The sequence below is a fragment of the Populus alba genome, chromosome 15 (genome assembly GCF_005239225.2).
Source record: "Populus alba chromosome 15, ASM523922v2, whole genome shotgun sequence".
NCBI lineage: Eukaryota > Viridiplantae > Streptophyta > Magnoliopsida > Malpighiales > Salicaceae > Populus > Populus alba.
In genome coordinates, this window is record NC_133298.1 from 14,553,442 (window position 1) to 14,568,552 (window position 15,111).

Genomic DNA, 15,111 nt, shown 5'->3' on the forward strand with positions numbered 1-15,111 from the left:
TCAAAATAATGTTGTGTATAATTTCATGATGGGCATTGAAAGGAGAATATATACTTAAAAAACATGTGGTTAGATGTTTCGTATTGACAGCGAAATATAACGTCAAATTTTAGTTGAGCAATGTAATATTTGGATTACAATATTGGGATGACTAACCGCCTTTTGCTCTCCATCCAAACAATAATTGATAACAAATTTAATCTAACAATTTACAGATATTCAATTAACGCTGCCCAATTGAAAAAATATATTCTATAAAAATTTTGCTCAGCACTTGTAAGAGATGGATGCAGATTTTTACTCAATTGGAGGCCAAACTAAAGTTGTTCTTTTGAGCGAGCCATGGTAGAAATTTGTCTATGAAATTTTGTAAAATTAGGGATTTAGAAAATTATTTCATATTTGGACTGGCCAAGGCCTTCCCTGACCTCCTCAAAATTTGTCCCAGTATCCCTACAAAGCACTGGCGTTAATTAATTTATTATTATCATGTTTTCTTTTAAGTTACGCACACTAGCCATCTAACTTGCAATTCATTGAAGGTTATAATTTAAATATATATATATATATATATATATATATATATATATTATTGATGTGATTTTTTACATAAAAAATTAAATTTAAATAAAAAAATCTACGCAAATATCTAATTAAATAAATCGATAATCATCTATATAAATAAAAACAAAAAATCATTAATAATAACTAAAAAAGAAATAAAAAAAATTAAGAGACAAATATAAATTAAGATATTCAATCACACAAAATAAAATATTCACCCGAATGTGTTCACTGAATTTTTTTATTTAAATAAATTAAAGATCAATTCTCACTAGAAAAAACGTGTGACATAAAAAATAAACACAAATAAAACTGACTAAATAAAATCATACCCTAAAAAAATATTACACAAGGCAAAACACATCAGAAATATTATTTAAAAAATAAAATTTTTTATTTTGAAAAATAAAGTTCATTTGTATAAAGCAAAAAACAAATTATAAATGAATTATAATAATATCTTGAAAAATCAAACACAAATAAAACAATTTAGAATAATAATAAAAAAAACTTATATTTTAAACAAGCATGCAAAACCCGTGACCTAGGTCATGAGATTAGGATAAATCCATATAAAAAAAATCAAAGAAAATTACAAAACTAATATTTAAAAAAAAATGAATACAGAACAATAAGATCACACGAAGATAAATCCCTAACAAATCAAATGATAAAAGATGAAGCCAGGAAAAAAAACCAATCACACAAAAGGATCTAAAAAAGATGAGAGTGAAAACAAAAAAATAATAAGAGGAAGAAGGCAAACAAAAATTTTCAATTGAAAAGTTAAATTAAATTGAAAAATAGCTTTAACAAAAGGAAAAATAAGAGAGTCAAATTAGAAAAAATAAAACAATAAAAACTTTGACTGAAACATGAAATTGGAAGCTAGAAAAACTTTAACAAAAAAGTCAAGGAAATAAGGACCGAAATGAAAAATAAAACATATGAGAAATTATAATTGAAGAATTAAATTGAGAAAAAAAAACTTTTATAAAATGAATAAAAATAAAATAAGAAATAAAAGTATAAAGATTGAAATTGAAAAAAAAAAAAAGACAATTGTGCACTTTATTTGGCAGAAGAGAGAAAAGAAAGGAGGAAAAAGGAAATGACTGTCGGTGACAATCCGACCACGATATGTTGTCACGCACTGCACCATGTGAAAGAGGACACAATGATGCATCCAAATAGATGACAAAAGATTAGGTTTTGTTGTTGTGTGGCGTCACACACATTGCCTGAATAAGAGAGACGCTACTCACTCGCTGACGCATACCAAGCAAGTGACAACAACCTTTTTTATTAAAAAAAATAAAAAAGTCAACGTGAAAATATCAAAACGTCTCTATAACCCAAAAACTCATGTGAAAGTATAAAAATAACATAATTAAAACCTTTGTACAAAAATGGTGATAAAGAAGTATTTTTATTATTTAAATCTTTATGAAAAGTAAAAAAAAAACTCTACGTTGTATTGACTCATGGAGTAAAAAAATATTCTTACTTTGTACAAAAAATAAAAAAGACCTTGACACACCTAGACAATATTTTAATAACCAATGGATAAGTGGAAAATACCCCAGCACCCCCACCCTCAAGGCTTTTTTTTTTTTTTTTTCCATTCAAGAATAAAAAATAATTTTACTATAACAATTCATATTAAACTAGGAGTATAACTTTTTTAAAAAAAAATAACACCTTAGCATGTAGTTTTGGTTAATATTCGGGAATCAGACGAAAATATACAAGTTCAAATCACAAGAGGACATGACTCTCCTACCAAAGTGACAAGTTACCAATGCCTGATGTTGGACCACTTGAAAGGGTACCCTTCTATGGAAAATGACACGAAAACACATTACATGTTGTCGTATAGCTGGGAATTTCGACAAGCATGCTGGCGATGAGTTACGTGTGAATCAACATTTCTTTTTGTCAATTCATTTTTCCTTTTTGTAACCCATTAGACCACCTCCACTAGGTTAACTACCCTTCAAAGGCCATCACACACAAATTTTTATCAGGTTAATTTCTCAAAAAAAAAAAAAAAAACTTTAACTAATTTTTACCATTGGCGGCTTGTTATCATTTTGTTACTATTATTTTTTTTTTCAAGAAATTTCGTATATTCTATTCATTAAATAAATAAATAAAAAACCAATGGGCTAAGATGGAATATATTTATTATTTGTTGTGATGATAGCTTGTTTAGCCCACTATAAAGTTAGAACAACTGGTTTTAATATATTAATATCAAAAATAAATTTTAAAAAATAAAAAATATATTATTTTAATTTATTTTTAAACAAAACATTTTAAAAAAAACGAATACAACTGTAAAGATGGATGTATACAACTCTATCTTGAGTAACTGAGGCCATGAAAATAATGAAGCAGGTAGAGCTAATTAAAGAATGTAAATTTGGCTTTGCAGTTGATAAATGGGCATGGTGATAATACTAAATAAAGCTATGAGTACGTATAGATGATGCACATCCAGTGAGGAATGAGGATGTTGCAACTTTCTACCTGAAAGGGTTTCCTTCCTTTTTCTTTCGTTAAAGTGTTCAGGAATCATTTAACACAGCGAACGCAGAAATTGCTCTAGTTTTACTATCGGCTAAGCAACACAAAATATGGGATGCATTTATGCCCACTGTTTTAATTTTTTATATATATTTGAATTGTTTTGATATGTCGGTGTTAAAAATAAATTTTAAAATATAAAAAAATATTATTTTAGTATATTTTAAGCTAAAAATAATTTGAAAAACAATCATAACTATACTCTCGACATCGTTGCGCTTCTCTAGGCAGCAAGGCTAATTTTGGTATATCATCTTGGCCAAGTTGATCCTTAATTTTGGTGTTTTCAGTCCTTTTTATTGCTGGCAGTTGCATCACTGTTTTGTCGTTCTTTAACCCCTCGAAGTGGCTGTTTGGTAAATCCCATTGGATTTGGTAAAAGAGAAAAGCTAGTATGAATTGAGCATTAACCCAAAAGCATAGTTATCATTTAGAATTTATTTGTTGACAGGAAATTGGAGTCCTCACCTCTATGATTTGAGAGTGACTGATTTAGTTTAATTAACTCATGATTGAGATTTAAGAAAATTGGCATTATTCAGCTCGATGTTGTTTTTTTATTATTCCAAATATTTCTCTCTTTATAATTATTTTTATTTGAAAATTAGGCCAACCGTTAAGAGTATTACTTTCACACTCTTCTGTCTCTCTCTCCTACACAGTCTCTCTCCCTCTTACATAAGTCTCTCATATGTTTTTGTTTTATTGTGGATGACAGGGGAAAGGCTTCTATATTTATGCTTAGTCACCACACATTATCTCAACTCATTCACCCCAGAGTCCTTCCATTGCTTCTTCACCTTCTCTGCTTGCTAAAACTCTCTCTCAGCTCTCTCTCACACACACTTCTGTTCATTTTACAGCCCTCATTTCTCTGTAGCTGCTCCCTCTGTCGTAATTTTCTTCTTTTGCTCTCTCAGGTCATGTAACTGTACCCTGAAACTGCAATCTTTGAAAGAGTTTCCATTGTTGCTTTAAAGGGTCTTTTTTTAATAATGTGATCTTGATTAAAGTCTTGTTCTTGGTTCTTTCCTTTCTTTCGTTGATGTCCATTTGCTTACCGCTGTTCTAAATTAGTTCTCTTGTGATTTTAATCATGGGTTCTCGTTAATACAATATTTTCTTGTGTAGTCCATTTTCTTGGATTCTTGAGGTTGATGTCCCCTTCCGTTAATGCCCATTTGCCTTAAATTTGTTTTAAAAAGTTGAAAGATGCAGTATTTGGTCATGGGTTTTCGTTAGTTTGGTTGCTCTTGTTGTCTAAGCCCCTCACCACTCTAAAATTTCTCTAGTTTTCATAATTGTAACATGTAATTTGAATCTTTCAACTGCATTCTGTTATGTTAGTGTGCTCTTTGCTGGGACTTAGTTGATGAACAGGAAGCTTTTCTTGATAATGAAGTAAAGAAATCAGTGTTAATGCATCCAAATCTCATTAAAATCAAACGCTAAGAAGATCTGTGCATATGGAGAGTATCTGTTCTTTCCGTTAATTCAGAGTCATTTTATTTCACTATGGATTCTGTTCGCTAGTATCATTGATTCTTAACTTACTAATTAGGTGATTTGACTCATTGCTAAACGATTCTTTTGTTCTTGATAGCAAATATACCAATATCATTCTTTATATATTCCTAGAAATGTAAGAATCCTTAACTATATATTTTACTTACAGAATTATATGTATACATATATACATATATCTCCAAAATGTTTAGTTCAGGATTATGTTCCTGCTTTTGTTACTTGTCTTTCTGCCCATAGGTTCTCATTGTTACCTTCTATGCAAGTTTAGCTACTCATAGTGGCCTCTCGAGTAGTACATCCAGTTGGAGTCTTGTGTTTCGTGTTTTATCATAGATTAGTTTGTTGAACCAAAACTCAATCTATCTCACTGCTTTTATATTCACCAAAACTCTGAGTTGTCATGGAGGAGACATTTGTTCCTTTACGTGGAATAAAAAATGATCTTAGAGGAAGGCTTTTGTGCTACAAGCAAGACTGGAAAGGTGGTTTACGTGCGGGCATCAGGTTTGTGACTCTTATTACACATATTTAATCACACAAGTGAGATGCTATGGTTGTGATATTTACCAATTGTAGCGGTTACTAATAGAGTATTTATGTCAATTTGAGCACAACAGAAGCTTTTGTCTATGATCAATGTAACAGATGAAATCTTGAATCCTTTATTAATCAAAGTCAACAATATTATGTCCTTCCATTTAGGATCCTTGCTCCAACAACATATATATTCTTTGCTTCGGCAATTCCTGTGATATCTTTTGGGGAACAGCTAGAAAGAGATACAGGTTGGCTGGCTTTTTTATATTGCCACTGTCCTCTTCCATGAGTATTTCAGTAGTCGTCTGCTAAGACTTTATTTTTGGTTACATGTTACAGATGGAACACTGACTGCAGTGCAAACTCTTGCATCGACAGCGCTTTGTGGCATCATCCATTCGATTGTCGGAGGACAGCCCCTACTCATACTGGGGGTCGCTGAGCCAACAGTGTTGATGTATACATTTATGTTCGACTTTGCAAAGGACAAAAAGGATTTGGGGCCTAATCTCTTTTTAGCCTGGACTGGATGGTATATGACCAAAACAAACTTTCTTAGCTGATATGCGTGGTGGGATTTCTGGTGATATTCAAGAATTTTCCTCACTTTATGTGTTCTCAGGGTTTGTGTGTGGACAGCTTTGTTGCTCTTCTTGCTGGCAGTGTTGGGTGCATGCTCTATAATCAACAGGTTTACGCGTATTGCTGGTGAATTATTTGGCCTGCTTATTGCAATGCTCTTTATGCAGCAGGCCATAAAGGTGAACGCTCTTAATGAAATCACATCGTTTTATCATAAATCCATTTAACTTCTGAATTAAATGTTTCCAAATGACTGTATATCGGATTTTTCAAGAGAAATTGATTTTTTGGAAGTTCTTATATTAGATAATTCAAAAATGTAGGAGAGTTTGCATAGACTGTCTTCTCATCATAACTTAAACTTTGGGGTTTGATACTATAGGGAGTTGTTGAGGAGTTCCGCATACCCCAGAGGGAAAATCTTAAGCAGACTGCACTTCAACCTTCTTGGCGATTTGGCAATGGAATGTTTGCATTGGTTCTGTCCTTCGGCCTTCTTCTGACTGCATTAAGGAGCCGTAAGGCTAGATCCTGGCGCTATGGTACAGGTATGAAATAGAGGTCCAAAGGCAAATAAACTTCTGTTGCATCTTGTAGGTTGAGTTTTACAGCAGTCATCTTCAATTAAGAACTTGTAGTTTTATGGTTAGTTTACCTCTTTTCCACAAGTATCGGTATTAGTGGTACCTATAATGGCCATAAGCCCTGCCCTCTTTCTCTCTCAAACCAAGGCCTCTTGAAAATGGTTTAGAAGGAGAGGGGTTTGTGTCTATCTTTCTACGCGTCTGATTTTTTTCCCCTGTCGTGAATTTAACAGGTCACTACATGTGTCTCGTAAACTTTTACTGACAGTCCTTCTTCATTTATTTTTATTCAAAGGTTGGCTACGAGGATTCATTGCAGATTATGGAGTTCCACTTATGGTGCTTGTCTGGACAGCCATATCATACATACCAGTTAATAATGTTCCAAGAGGGATCCCAAGGCGGCTTTTTAGTCCAAATCCATGGTCTGCTGGTGCATACTCAAATTGGACAGTTATCAAGGTTAATCCTAAAACAAAACTTCCTTGAATATTAGATTTGCAATAACTTGATTCAGAGATTAACCTGTGCAATAATTCCTCCAAGTCCTGGAATGGTACTGATACTTTTTTTATTGGTGCAGGAAATGGTGAATGTGCCTCCTTTATATATAGTTGGAGCATTTATTCCTGCAACCATGATTGCTGTGCTTTACTACTTTGATCATAGTGTTGCATCACAACTTGCACAGCAAAAGGAGTTCAATTTGAAGAAACCATCTTCCTATCACTATGATCTTCTTCTTTTGGGGTTTTTGGTAGTGTATTGTTCAGAGACATCATTTTTTCTCATCATGATTCTACTAAAATGGTTGAATCACAGCAAGAAGGAAGAAATGTAGGCACTTCTTTTTTACATTTCTGCTGAATTTGTTTTGGACAGGTTATATTGTGTGGTCTTATTGGCATTCCTCCTTCAAATGGTGTAATTCCACAATCTCCAATGCATACGAAAAGCTTAGCTACCCTGAAACATCAGGTAATAGCCTTTCAAGTTCTGAGTTTGGTGTTTAATGCTCATGACTGAAGAACATATCACACCTGCTCCTTTGCATTAACGTGTACATACAAGATGAGTGTCCAACCATTTTTCCTTTTATGATCTGAATCATGGGCGAGGGGCTTAAATATTCAGTATTTCTAGAGGAGGAAGTTTATGAGAAACACTACTTACGTGTTATTGGCTTCCCTGCTTGTTTTCAAACTCCTTTTTCTTCAACACTGGATGTGCATTTAAATGCTTCTCTTTTTTTCCTTGACACTGATAAATGTCTCTATCTATGTATCATACAGGCTGTTGATTCTCATCATCTTTGTTTCTTTGCTTTCACACAGCTTCTGCGAAATAAACTTGTTTCAACCGCCAGAAAAAGTATGGGTAAAAATTCGAACCTGGGTCAATTATACCAAAGCATGCAAGAAGCATACAATGAAATGCAGACTCCATTAGTCTATCAACTGCCATCTGCCCTGGTAGATTAGCCTGCCTATGACTTTTTATTTACAAATTATTTGTTTAGTTTTCCTTTTCTTCTTTCCTTACCTTTACTTGAAACAGGGACTAAAAGAGCTGAAAGAATCTACAATACAGCTGTCCTCAAGCACTGGCTACATTGATGCCCCTGTTGATGAGACTGTTTTTGATGTGGATAAAGATATAGATGATCTTTTACCAGTTGAGGTCAAAGAACAACGTCTCAGCAATCTGCTTCAGGCATTGATGGTTGGTGCTTGTGTTGCTGCCATGCCTGTTCTGAAAAAGATCCCGTCCTCAGTTCTTTGGGGTTACTTTGCTTTTATGGCCATCGAAAGCTTGCCAGGAAATCAATTTTGGGAGAGGGTATTGTTGCTTTTTACTGCTCCAAGCAGAAGATACAAGTGAGTGCATGCTCGTACAGCCATATCCTCTTAACTAGGCACTCTTCTATATTCTGTTAATTATCCTCATCTGCATCTCCCATATTTTATTTGTTTTGTCACTATGTTTTGACTTTTAACTTTTGCATATATTGATTTTGTGTTTTAAAATCTACTGGAAGAAGATAATTCTATAACTAATAAAATCATATTTAATAAGAAACCATATTATGATGATGACGATGATGATTTATAGGCCATGGCAATCCTCAGAAGAATTTGACATCTAATCCAGGTTTCTGTTTTCCAGGGTGTTGGAGGACTATCATGCTACCTTCATTGAGACGGTTCCCTTCAAAACAATTGCCACCTTCACTTTGTTCCAGACAGTTTACCTGCTTGTATGCTTTGGCTTAACATGGATTCCAATTGCTGGTGTCCTTTTCCCACTGTTGATCATGCTTCTTGTTCCAGTGCGGCAGTATGTCCTCCCTAAGTTTTTCAAAGGAGCCCATCTTCAAGACTTGGATGCTGCAGAATATGAGGAAGCTCCTGCTGTATCTTACAACATGACAATTGAAGTAAGTTCATCTCATTCGTTCTTCATTTCATTTTTCAGCTAGGCATGCATACAGCTCAGGTTTGGGCAAAAGCTGGTTTCCTGGTTCTCTTTAATGATAAATTGTTCTGGATTTGCGCCATGCCAAATCCATTCGGATTTTGCAATTTGCTAGCAATTCACTAGGTCTAAATTATCACAGAGCTTATCAGACACAAATTATTCTGTGCATTCAAGTATTTGTCTTCCAGGATCCACTCTTCTTGGTGTCCGACTACATTGATATAAATTGGAGTTCAAATAGTCCTGAAGTTTTGGGTTCTAAGATACAAAGCTTTATGTATCTGACAGGATCAGGATCCACAAGCCAGAACTACTAATATTGATGATGGGGAAATTCTTGATGAAATTATCACACGAAGCCGTGGCGAGATCCGCCGCACGCAAAGCCCTAAAGTAACAAGTTCCACTCCAGGTTCAGTAGAGAATATGAAATCTTCATATAGTCCACGGCTTTCACAAAGGGCATACAGCCCACGTGTTAGTGAACCAAGGGTTGACCGGAACCCTAGATTAACTGGTAAGGGAGCTGAATTAAAGCAAACTCCTAGTCCTGGGTTTTCTAACCTTGGCCAAAGCAATCCTGGTTCGTCATCATGCTAAATTCATATTTCTGGTGAGTCTAGTTGTCGGTATGTCGCTCGAGAGGTCATTTGTCAAATTTATGTAATTAAGTTTTATTGTATAGGTTTGTGTTTGTCTTCTTGGTTCTAACCATAGTATGTCTGTCAGTGTTCATTGTTCTCTATCTCCCAATAGGCTGGGCAGAAGACACATATGATAATTAAAAAATGTCATTTGCACTTTTGTTTCTTGGCTAGAATCTTCCTCTTCCTCCCTTTTATTTTCAGTGTTGCTTACTGTTATTTGTGTTGACCGGGAAAGTGGAAAAAAAAGGAAATTATCTATCAAAAAAGCCTTGGTATGCATCAATAATTTGTGGGTAAATGCTTCAACCATGATCTAAAATGCCGGAAAAAGAATTAGAAAAGGTCATTGCCCAGTTGCAGGCCCGCAGAAGAGGGTCCTTGCAAGGGGGAATTCAGAGACAATTCTTTCAACATTTTTGCATGAAGTGACTTATCTACGAATTTGAACTTTCAACTTTGTGGTCAAAAGCACTAGACTTGAGAGAAAGCACTTGAGTTATGAATGTGAAAGTAAAACTTGAGCACAAAAAAGAATGTCCTGCTTTCTCTTTTAAGATTGCAATGGTTGTTAGAAATTACGCACTCCTTGCTTTGCATCATATACTTTCTTAGCAAGGAGACAACTTCTGCACCAATAAGGAAAAAAAAAGAGCCTCTTCTAGTACCAGCATCCTTCATCTAATTACTGGGAATCCTTCTTTATTTTCTTTATAGAAGTGACTCCATTGTTAGATTTGAATGTTTTATCTTTTCTAACCCAACGACCCTTAACCACAGCAGTTAATATTCAATTGGTAAACGTGAGACTTGATTGCTTTGAGGGTCTTAACTAAAACTGTAATGATCTAGTTTCAGATGAGCATCCTGATTAGCATCGTTTGACAGCAGAACCGTAGAGAACATGTAACTGGGTAACACAAATAGACAGATGTTGGATTCTTTTGTTTGTGTGCTCTCTTTTTTACTTCCTTTTCCAGGTTGTCATCTAGGGTGTTAAAATCGTAGACTAGTGTAAAAAGCCATGCAGTATGAGTTTGTGATTCAGATGAACAGTTGCGGCCCGGGTGTTCATTTTACAGCTTCGGAATGGAAAACAGGTGCGTTGTCTTGAGACTAACTGCTTTACTGAGTAGTCTTTTTAAAGTGCTCCCCTTTTTTCCTAGAAAATAGTCTTCTCAGAGTAAGTTCTGACAGCTATACGGATTATGTTCATGTTTATCAAGCTTCCACCAATGGTTCAAGAATTTGTTTAGGGAATCTCATCCAATACTCTCTCTAGAGCTGTAGAGGGGAGAATCGACTTTTGCATCATGCAACTTTGCGCTATCATTTACAACTTGTAATGGCTCAAGCCTACATATAACTAGGTGGGAGCTATCTTTTCCATCCCTTTCCATCTTTTCTAACTGATAACATTTTATAATCTTGGAATTGATCATTTCCATATTATCATATTTTCCTCATTGACCATTTCTTTTCGATTAGGTATTCTTTTGCTTTCGACTTGTGTAAGTCATAGGTGCTATCATCGTAGAACTATAATGTGACTCTAATATATCAACTGAGTATTTCTGCCCTAATTAGTTACTTTCTTAATTCTCAGCCATCATCTCTAATCAGCTCTGGCTGGCTGTAATTAGTTCTCTTCATCCTTTCATGCATGGTGCTTTATTATTAAGACTTCAGTAGTGTGTCTCTTTGGATGTCACTAGATCTTAGCACTCATGTCCATCTGCATCGATGCATCATTCTCCTCGGGATACAGAATCAAGGGCCATTTAGATGGATTTCCTAGGACTTTCTGAATGATACTGCCTATGAGCTAGGGTACAAATGCTAGTGCTAAGCATATAATTTCTCCACTATATCTACTCTAAGCACAAGAGGGCCCAAATAATGCTTCTTTATTAGTCTTTTCAGTGTTTGTTTTCCTTTCTACTACACAAGTTGTAAAGATGGAGATTGATGATATATATCCACTCGGGCCCCATAGTCTCAAATGGAGATCCTATCCATGTAGAGAAAACTTACTAGTGGACACTTTCATTAAGAAACAGATACTAAATCTGTGTCCTCGACTCTGCTTTAATCATAAGCAACAACAGTGTCATCTCCGTTTAAAACTTCAGATGAAGTCAGATAGTTTGGTCGGAGTTGTGCTATGAGAATTATCTTTTGTTGGTTTTTTACTTTGTTGGGTGCAACAGGACTGGTTTCTGCATCATTACTTGTTCTTAAAATGGAAAGGATTACGAAGTGGCTGCACTGTGTGTGATGATCTAGACGTCTTCAGAACTAATTGTGGAACGCAGATATCAGAGCTCAGCTGTTTGTGTATGGAAGTGTTGTTATGGTTGTTTTTTAAAGTGTGTTTTACTTAGAAAAATATGTTAATAATATTTTTTTTTATTTTTTAAAAATTATTTTTAAGATTAACACATCAAAATAATTTAAAAATATAAAAAATATATTAATTCAAAAATAAAAAAATAAAAAACACTTTTAAAAGGCAATACTAAACGCGCAACACCCAGGAAAAGTTGCCTTTAAAAAAATCATCGGTTAATACTTTATAATTGCGTTTTGGACGTATAAACATCCAAATTTTCACAGCAAACAAGTATAAACATCTACCCGTAAGTTTTCAATACCATCACATCTTCAATAAATCAAATCATCTCCATCATAAGGTATTGATTTTCATCTTTTGAAATCAGTAAGTTTACATTTATTATTTATTTTTATAAACAATTCATATTTGTTTATGGTATTTATATTATCCCCATCATGTATTCTAAAAATTATCATATTTTTTTTAAATGTATAGTTTATCTCACTTTTATTAAAAAAAAATTATAATTGCAATGTAGATTCAAAAGACATGGTTGCATACATAGTTTTAAGACCCGACCCGGTCCAAAACCCGGGTTCCGGATTTTGACCAGGTCACCGGGTCTCGGCCGGGTTGGCCGGGTCAAAATTTATTTTTTTTTAAAAAAATTAAAACGACGTCGTTTTAGCAAAAAATAAATAAAAGTCAACGGGTTTGCGGCTGGACCTTGTCGGGTCAACAGGTCCCGAGTCGACCGGGTCTGGCCGGGCCAATTCCCAAGCGGGTTTTGGCCTCCACCCGGACAGGTCCCATGTCCGGGTCGGCCGGGTCCGGATCGACCCGTCGGGCCGGTCCGGGTTTTAAAACTATGGTTGCATAGGGTGATTATTTTCGGTTTAATCCAGTTTTTATCAAAAAAAAAAGTAACCAAACTGAAATTAAAAAAAAAAAAACCAAAACCGGTTCAAACCGAATGGTTTCGGTTCGGTTTCTTTATGACAAAAAACAGTTCAAACCGATATGGCTCGGTTTTTTCGATTTGGCTCAGTTTTTTCCCATTTTTTCTCCCAATTTGGTTTTTTCAGTTTTAAGCTTATATCACCGAATCGGCTAGTTTTTTTAAATTTTTAATCGGTTTTTTTTCACGGTTCGGTTTTTTAGGTTATTTTTTTCTGGTTTAATCGTTTTTTTGTTTTTTTGCTCACCACTTGCATTCTCTTATTTTATATGATGATTAAACTCAAATGAAATTACAACCATAGAAGCATACAAAAATTCTTGAAATTTGTAAATCTTGTTTTTAAAAGTAAGAATTCCATGACCATTACTCTGATTAGGTGCTTCGTAGCAATTAACAAGAATATTAAAATGATATGGTAATAACTCTTTAATCTTTTTTTAAAAAAAATTATAATAAAACTTGTAAATGTATTGTTAGGGTATTACAGACAAACATGATCTTAATTTGAAGAAAACTAGAAAAACAGTGCATTTCTTGATCTAATAAAAATGCCAAATCACTTCAAGCTACTTGAAGCATTTGCCTTCTCACAGCCATATCGCAATCCATATTTGGGCCGTGGGCCATTTAAGGTTAAAGAAAACTATGAGTCGAAAACCGGGTCAAGCTCGAATTGCAAATCAAAACCACTTTGGATGAAACATTTTCAAAGCCCACTTGAACCAGAACACCCAAAAACCGGGTCTTTTGATTGCCCGAATGATGAAATCTGACTGGGTTGGAAAATACAAACTTTTCTTACGACCCGATCCATATTAAACTCATCTTCTTCGTAACCTCAAAGAATAAAATTAAAGAATTAATATCGGAATGATCAATAAAGAAGACATTACAGTTACCATTTTCCACTGTTATTACATTTGAGTTTATTACATCCTTTGCGCCTCAGATATATAATATATCCCATCAAGCAAAGAGAGAATTAATTCATTTGCTAAGCAAAACGCCTTGGAGAATTAATTAATTAAGTCTTCTCTTAATTAATTCTCCTCCTCAATGCAGTAATTAAGAGATTCATCTTACATTATGCAGCTTGAGGACCATGCATTAATTGGCATATATCTAGGTTGACTGGAGAATTAATGCATTGACTCGTTTATCTTGAATGCTAACCAATAGTGCACTGCCACGTATCCGATTATAAGGTTCCCGTCTTATCAATTAGATTGTACCATATGAGGCCGTTGACCAGCTTTATCGTCCCTACAAGGATGTAAATATTGAGTAATTCCAACAAGAAATTAAGAATTATGAGAGAATTTGTAATTAATAACACCCCAGAGAGACTTAATGGTCACTAGTGTGGTAAGCAATGGTATGCAATGTCAACCATTGGATCATTAGAAACCAGTGGTCAAGATCTCAACTCCTGTCATAAGAGCATTTCTGCCTTCTCCTATATTCAGTGGCGGAAGGAAGGGGGGCAGGCTGGGGCCGGGCCCCCTAAAAAGATATATATGTTTGTGTTGGGGTAATTAAGTGTGGAGGAGGTTTTTAATTCTAAAAAGATGAGTTTTCTTACAATAATTAAGTGTGATTTTTCAATTTAATTTTGTTTGAATTATTTTACCAGCCCTAATATAAATCCTGTAAATATAAAATCATTACTTTGCACAATAAATCTTGTAACCGGTTAAAAATTAAAATATAAATATAAATCACAAGTAAAATTTTTCAATGAAAAAATTCAAACAGAACCACTAATTAATTTATTTTTCATTAAAAAAAATAAGGTAACTTAAATTTAAAATATATTTTTGTTTTGTTTTGAGATGTTTGTTAATAATTTAATGAGGTTTTTTTATATATAATTCTATCATTTTTGCTTTATTTTTTCTCAGATATGCTAGTTTTACCAATTATTTTTTGAATTCTTGTTATAGTGCTTTTTTTTCTTCTAATTAATTAGATATATTTTACTGGTTTATTTTGATTATACTTGGATTTTTTTTTAATGTTTTGTTTTTAACAAAGCCACCAAAATTATGAATTTTTTCTCACGATATATGTTTTGATTTTAGGTTAAACCATGAACAAAATTAGAAGAATTTGATTTTTTTTAAAAAAAAATATTGATAACTTGCAGCCTAATGAACCAACTCTAGTGTGTAATGTTAAAGTTATGGTTGAGCAACTCTAATGTGCTTCAGTTTACAAAAAACTTGCGTTGATTAGTGAGAATCATTCTTTATTATTTTTTGCTTTATTTCAAAGTTTATCAAACATAAATAACGTTTTGCTTTAACTAAT

At 33.9% G+C, this 15,111-nt stretch overlaps 1 protein-coding gene across 1 annotated transcript; it reads left to right on the forward strand.

Moving 5' to 3' along the window:
• The first annotated feature begins 3,891 nt into the window (after positions 1–3,891).
• On the forward strand, positions 3,892–9,671 carry LOC118057493 (probable boron transporter 2). Its single transcript, XM_035070086.2, has 12 exons — positions 3,892–5,184; positions 5,383–5,465; positions 5,557–5,749; positions 5,840–5,978; positions 6,182–6,347; positions 6,679–6,845; positions 6,967–7,140; positions 7,266–7,361; positions 7,718–7,855; positions 7,941–8,260; positions 8,550–8,820; positions 9,150–9,671. The coding sequence occupies exons 1-12, from the start codon at positions 5,081–5,083 to the stop codon at positions 9,459–9,461; spliced, it is 2,163 nt and encodes a 720-aa protein (XP_034925977.1). The 5' UTR covers positions 3,892–5,080; the 3' UTR covers positions 9,462–9,671.
• Positions 9,672–15,111: the final 5,440 nt, after the last annotated feature.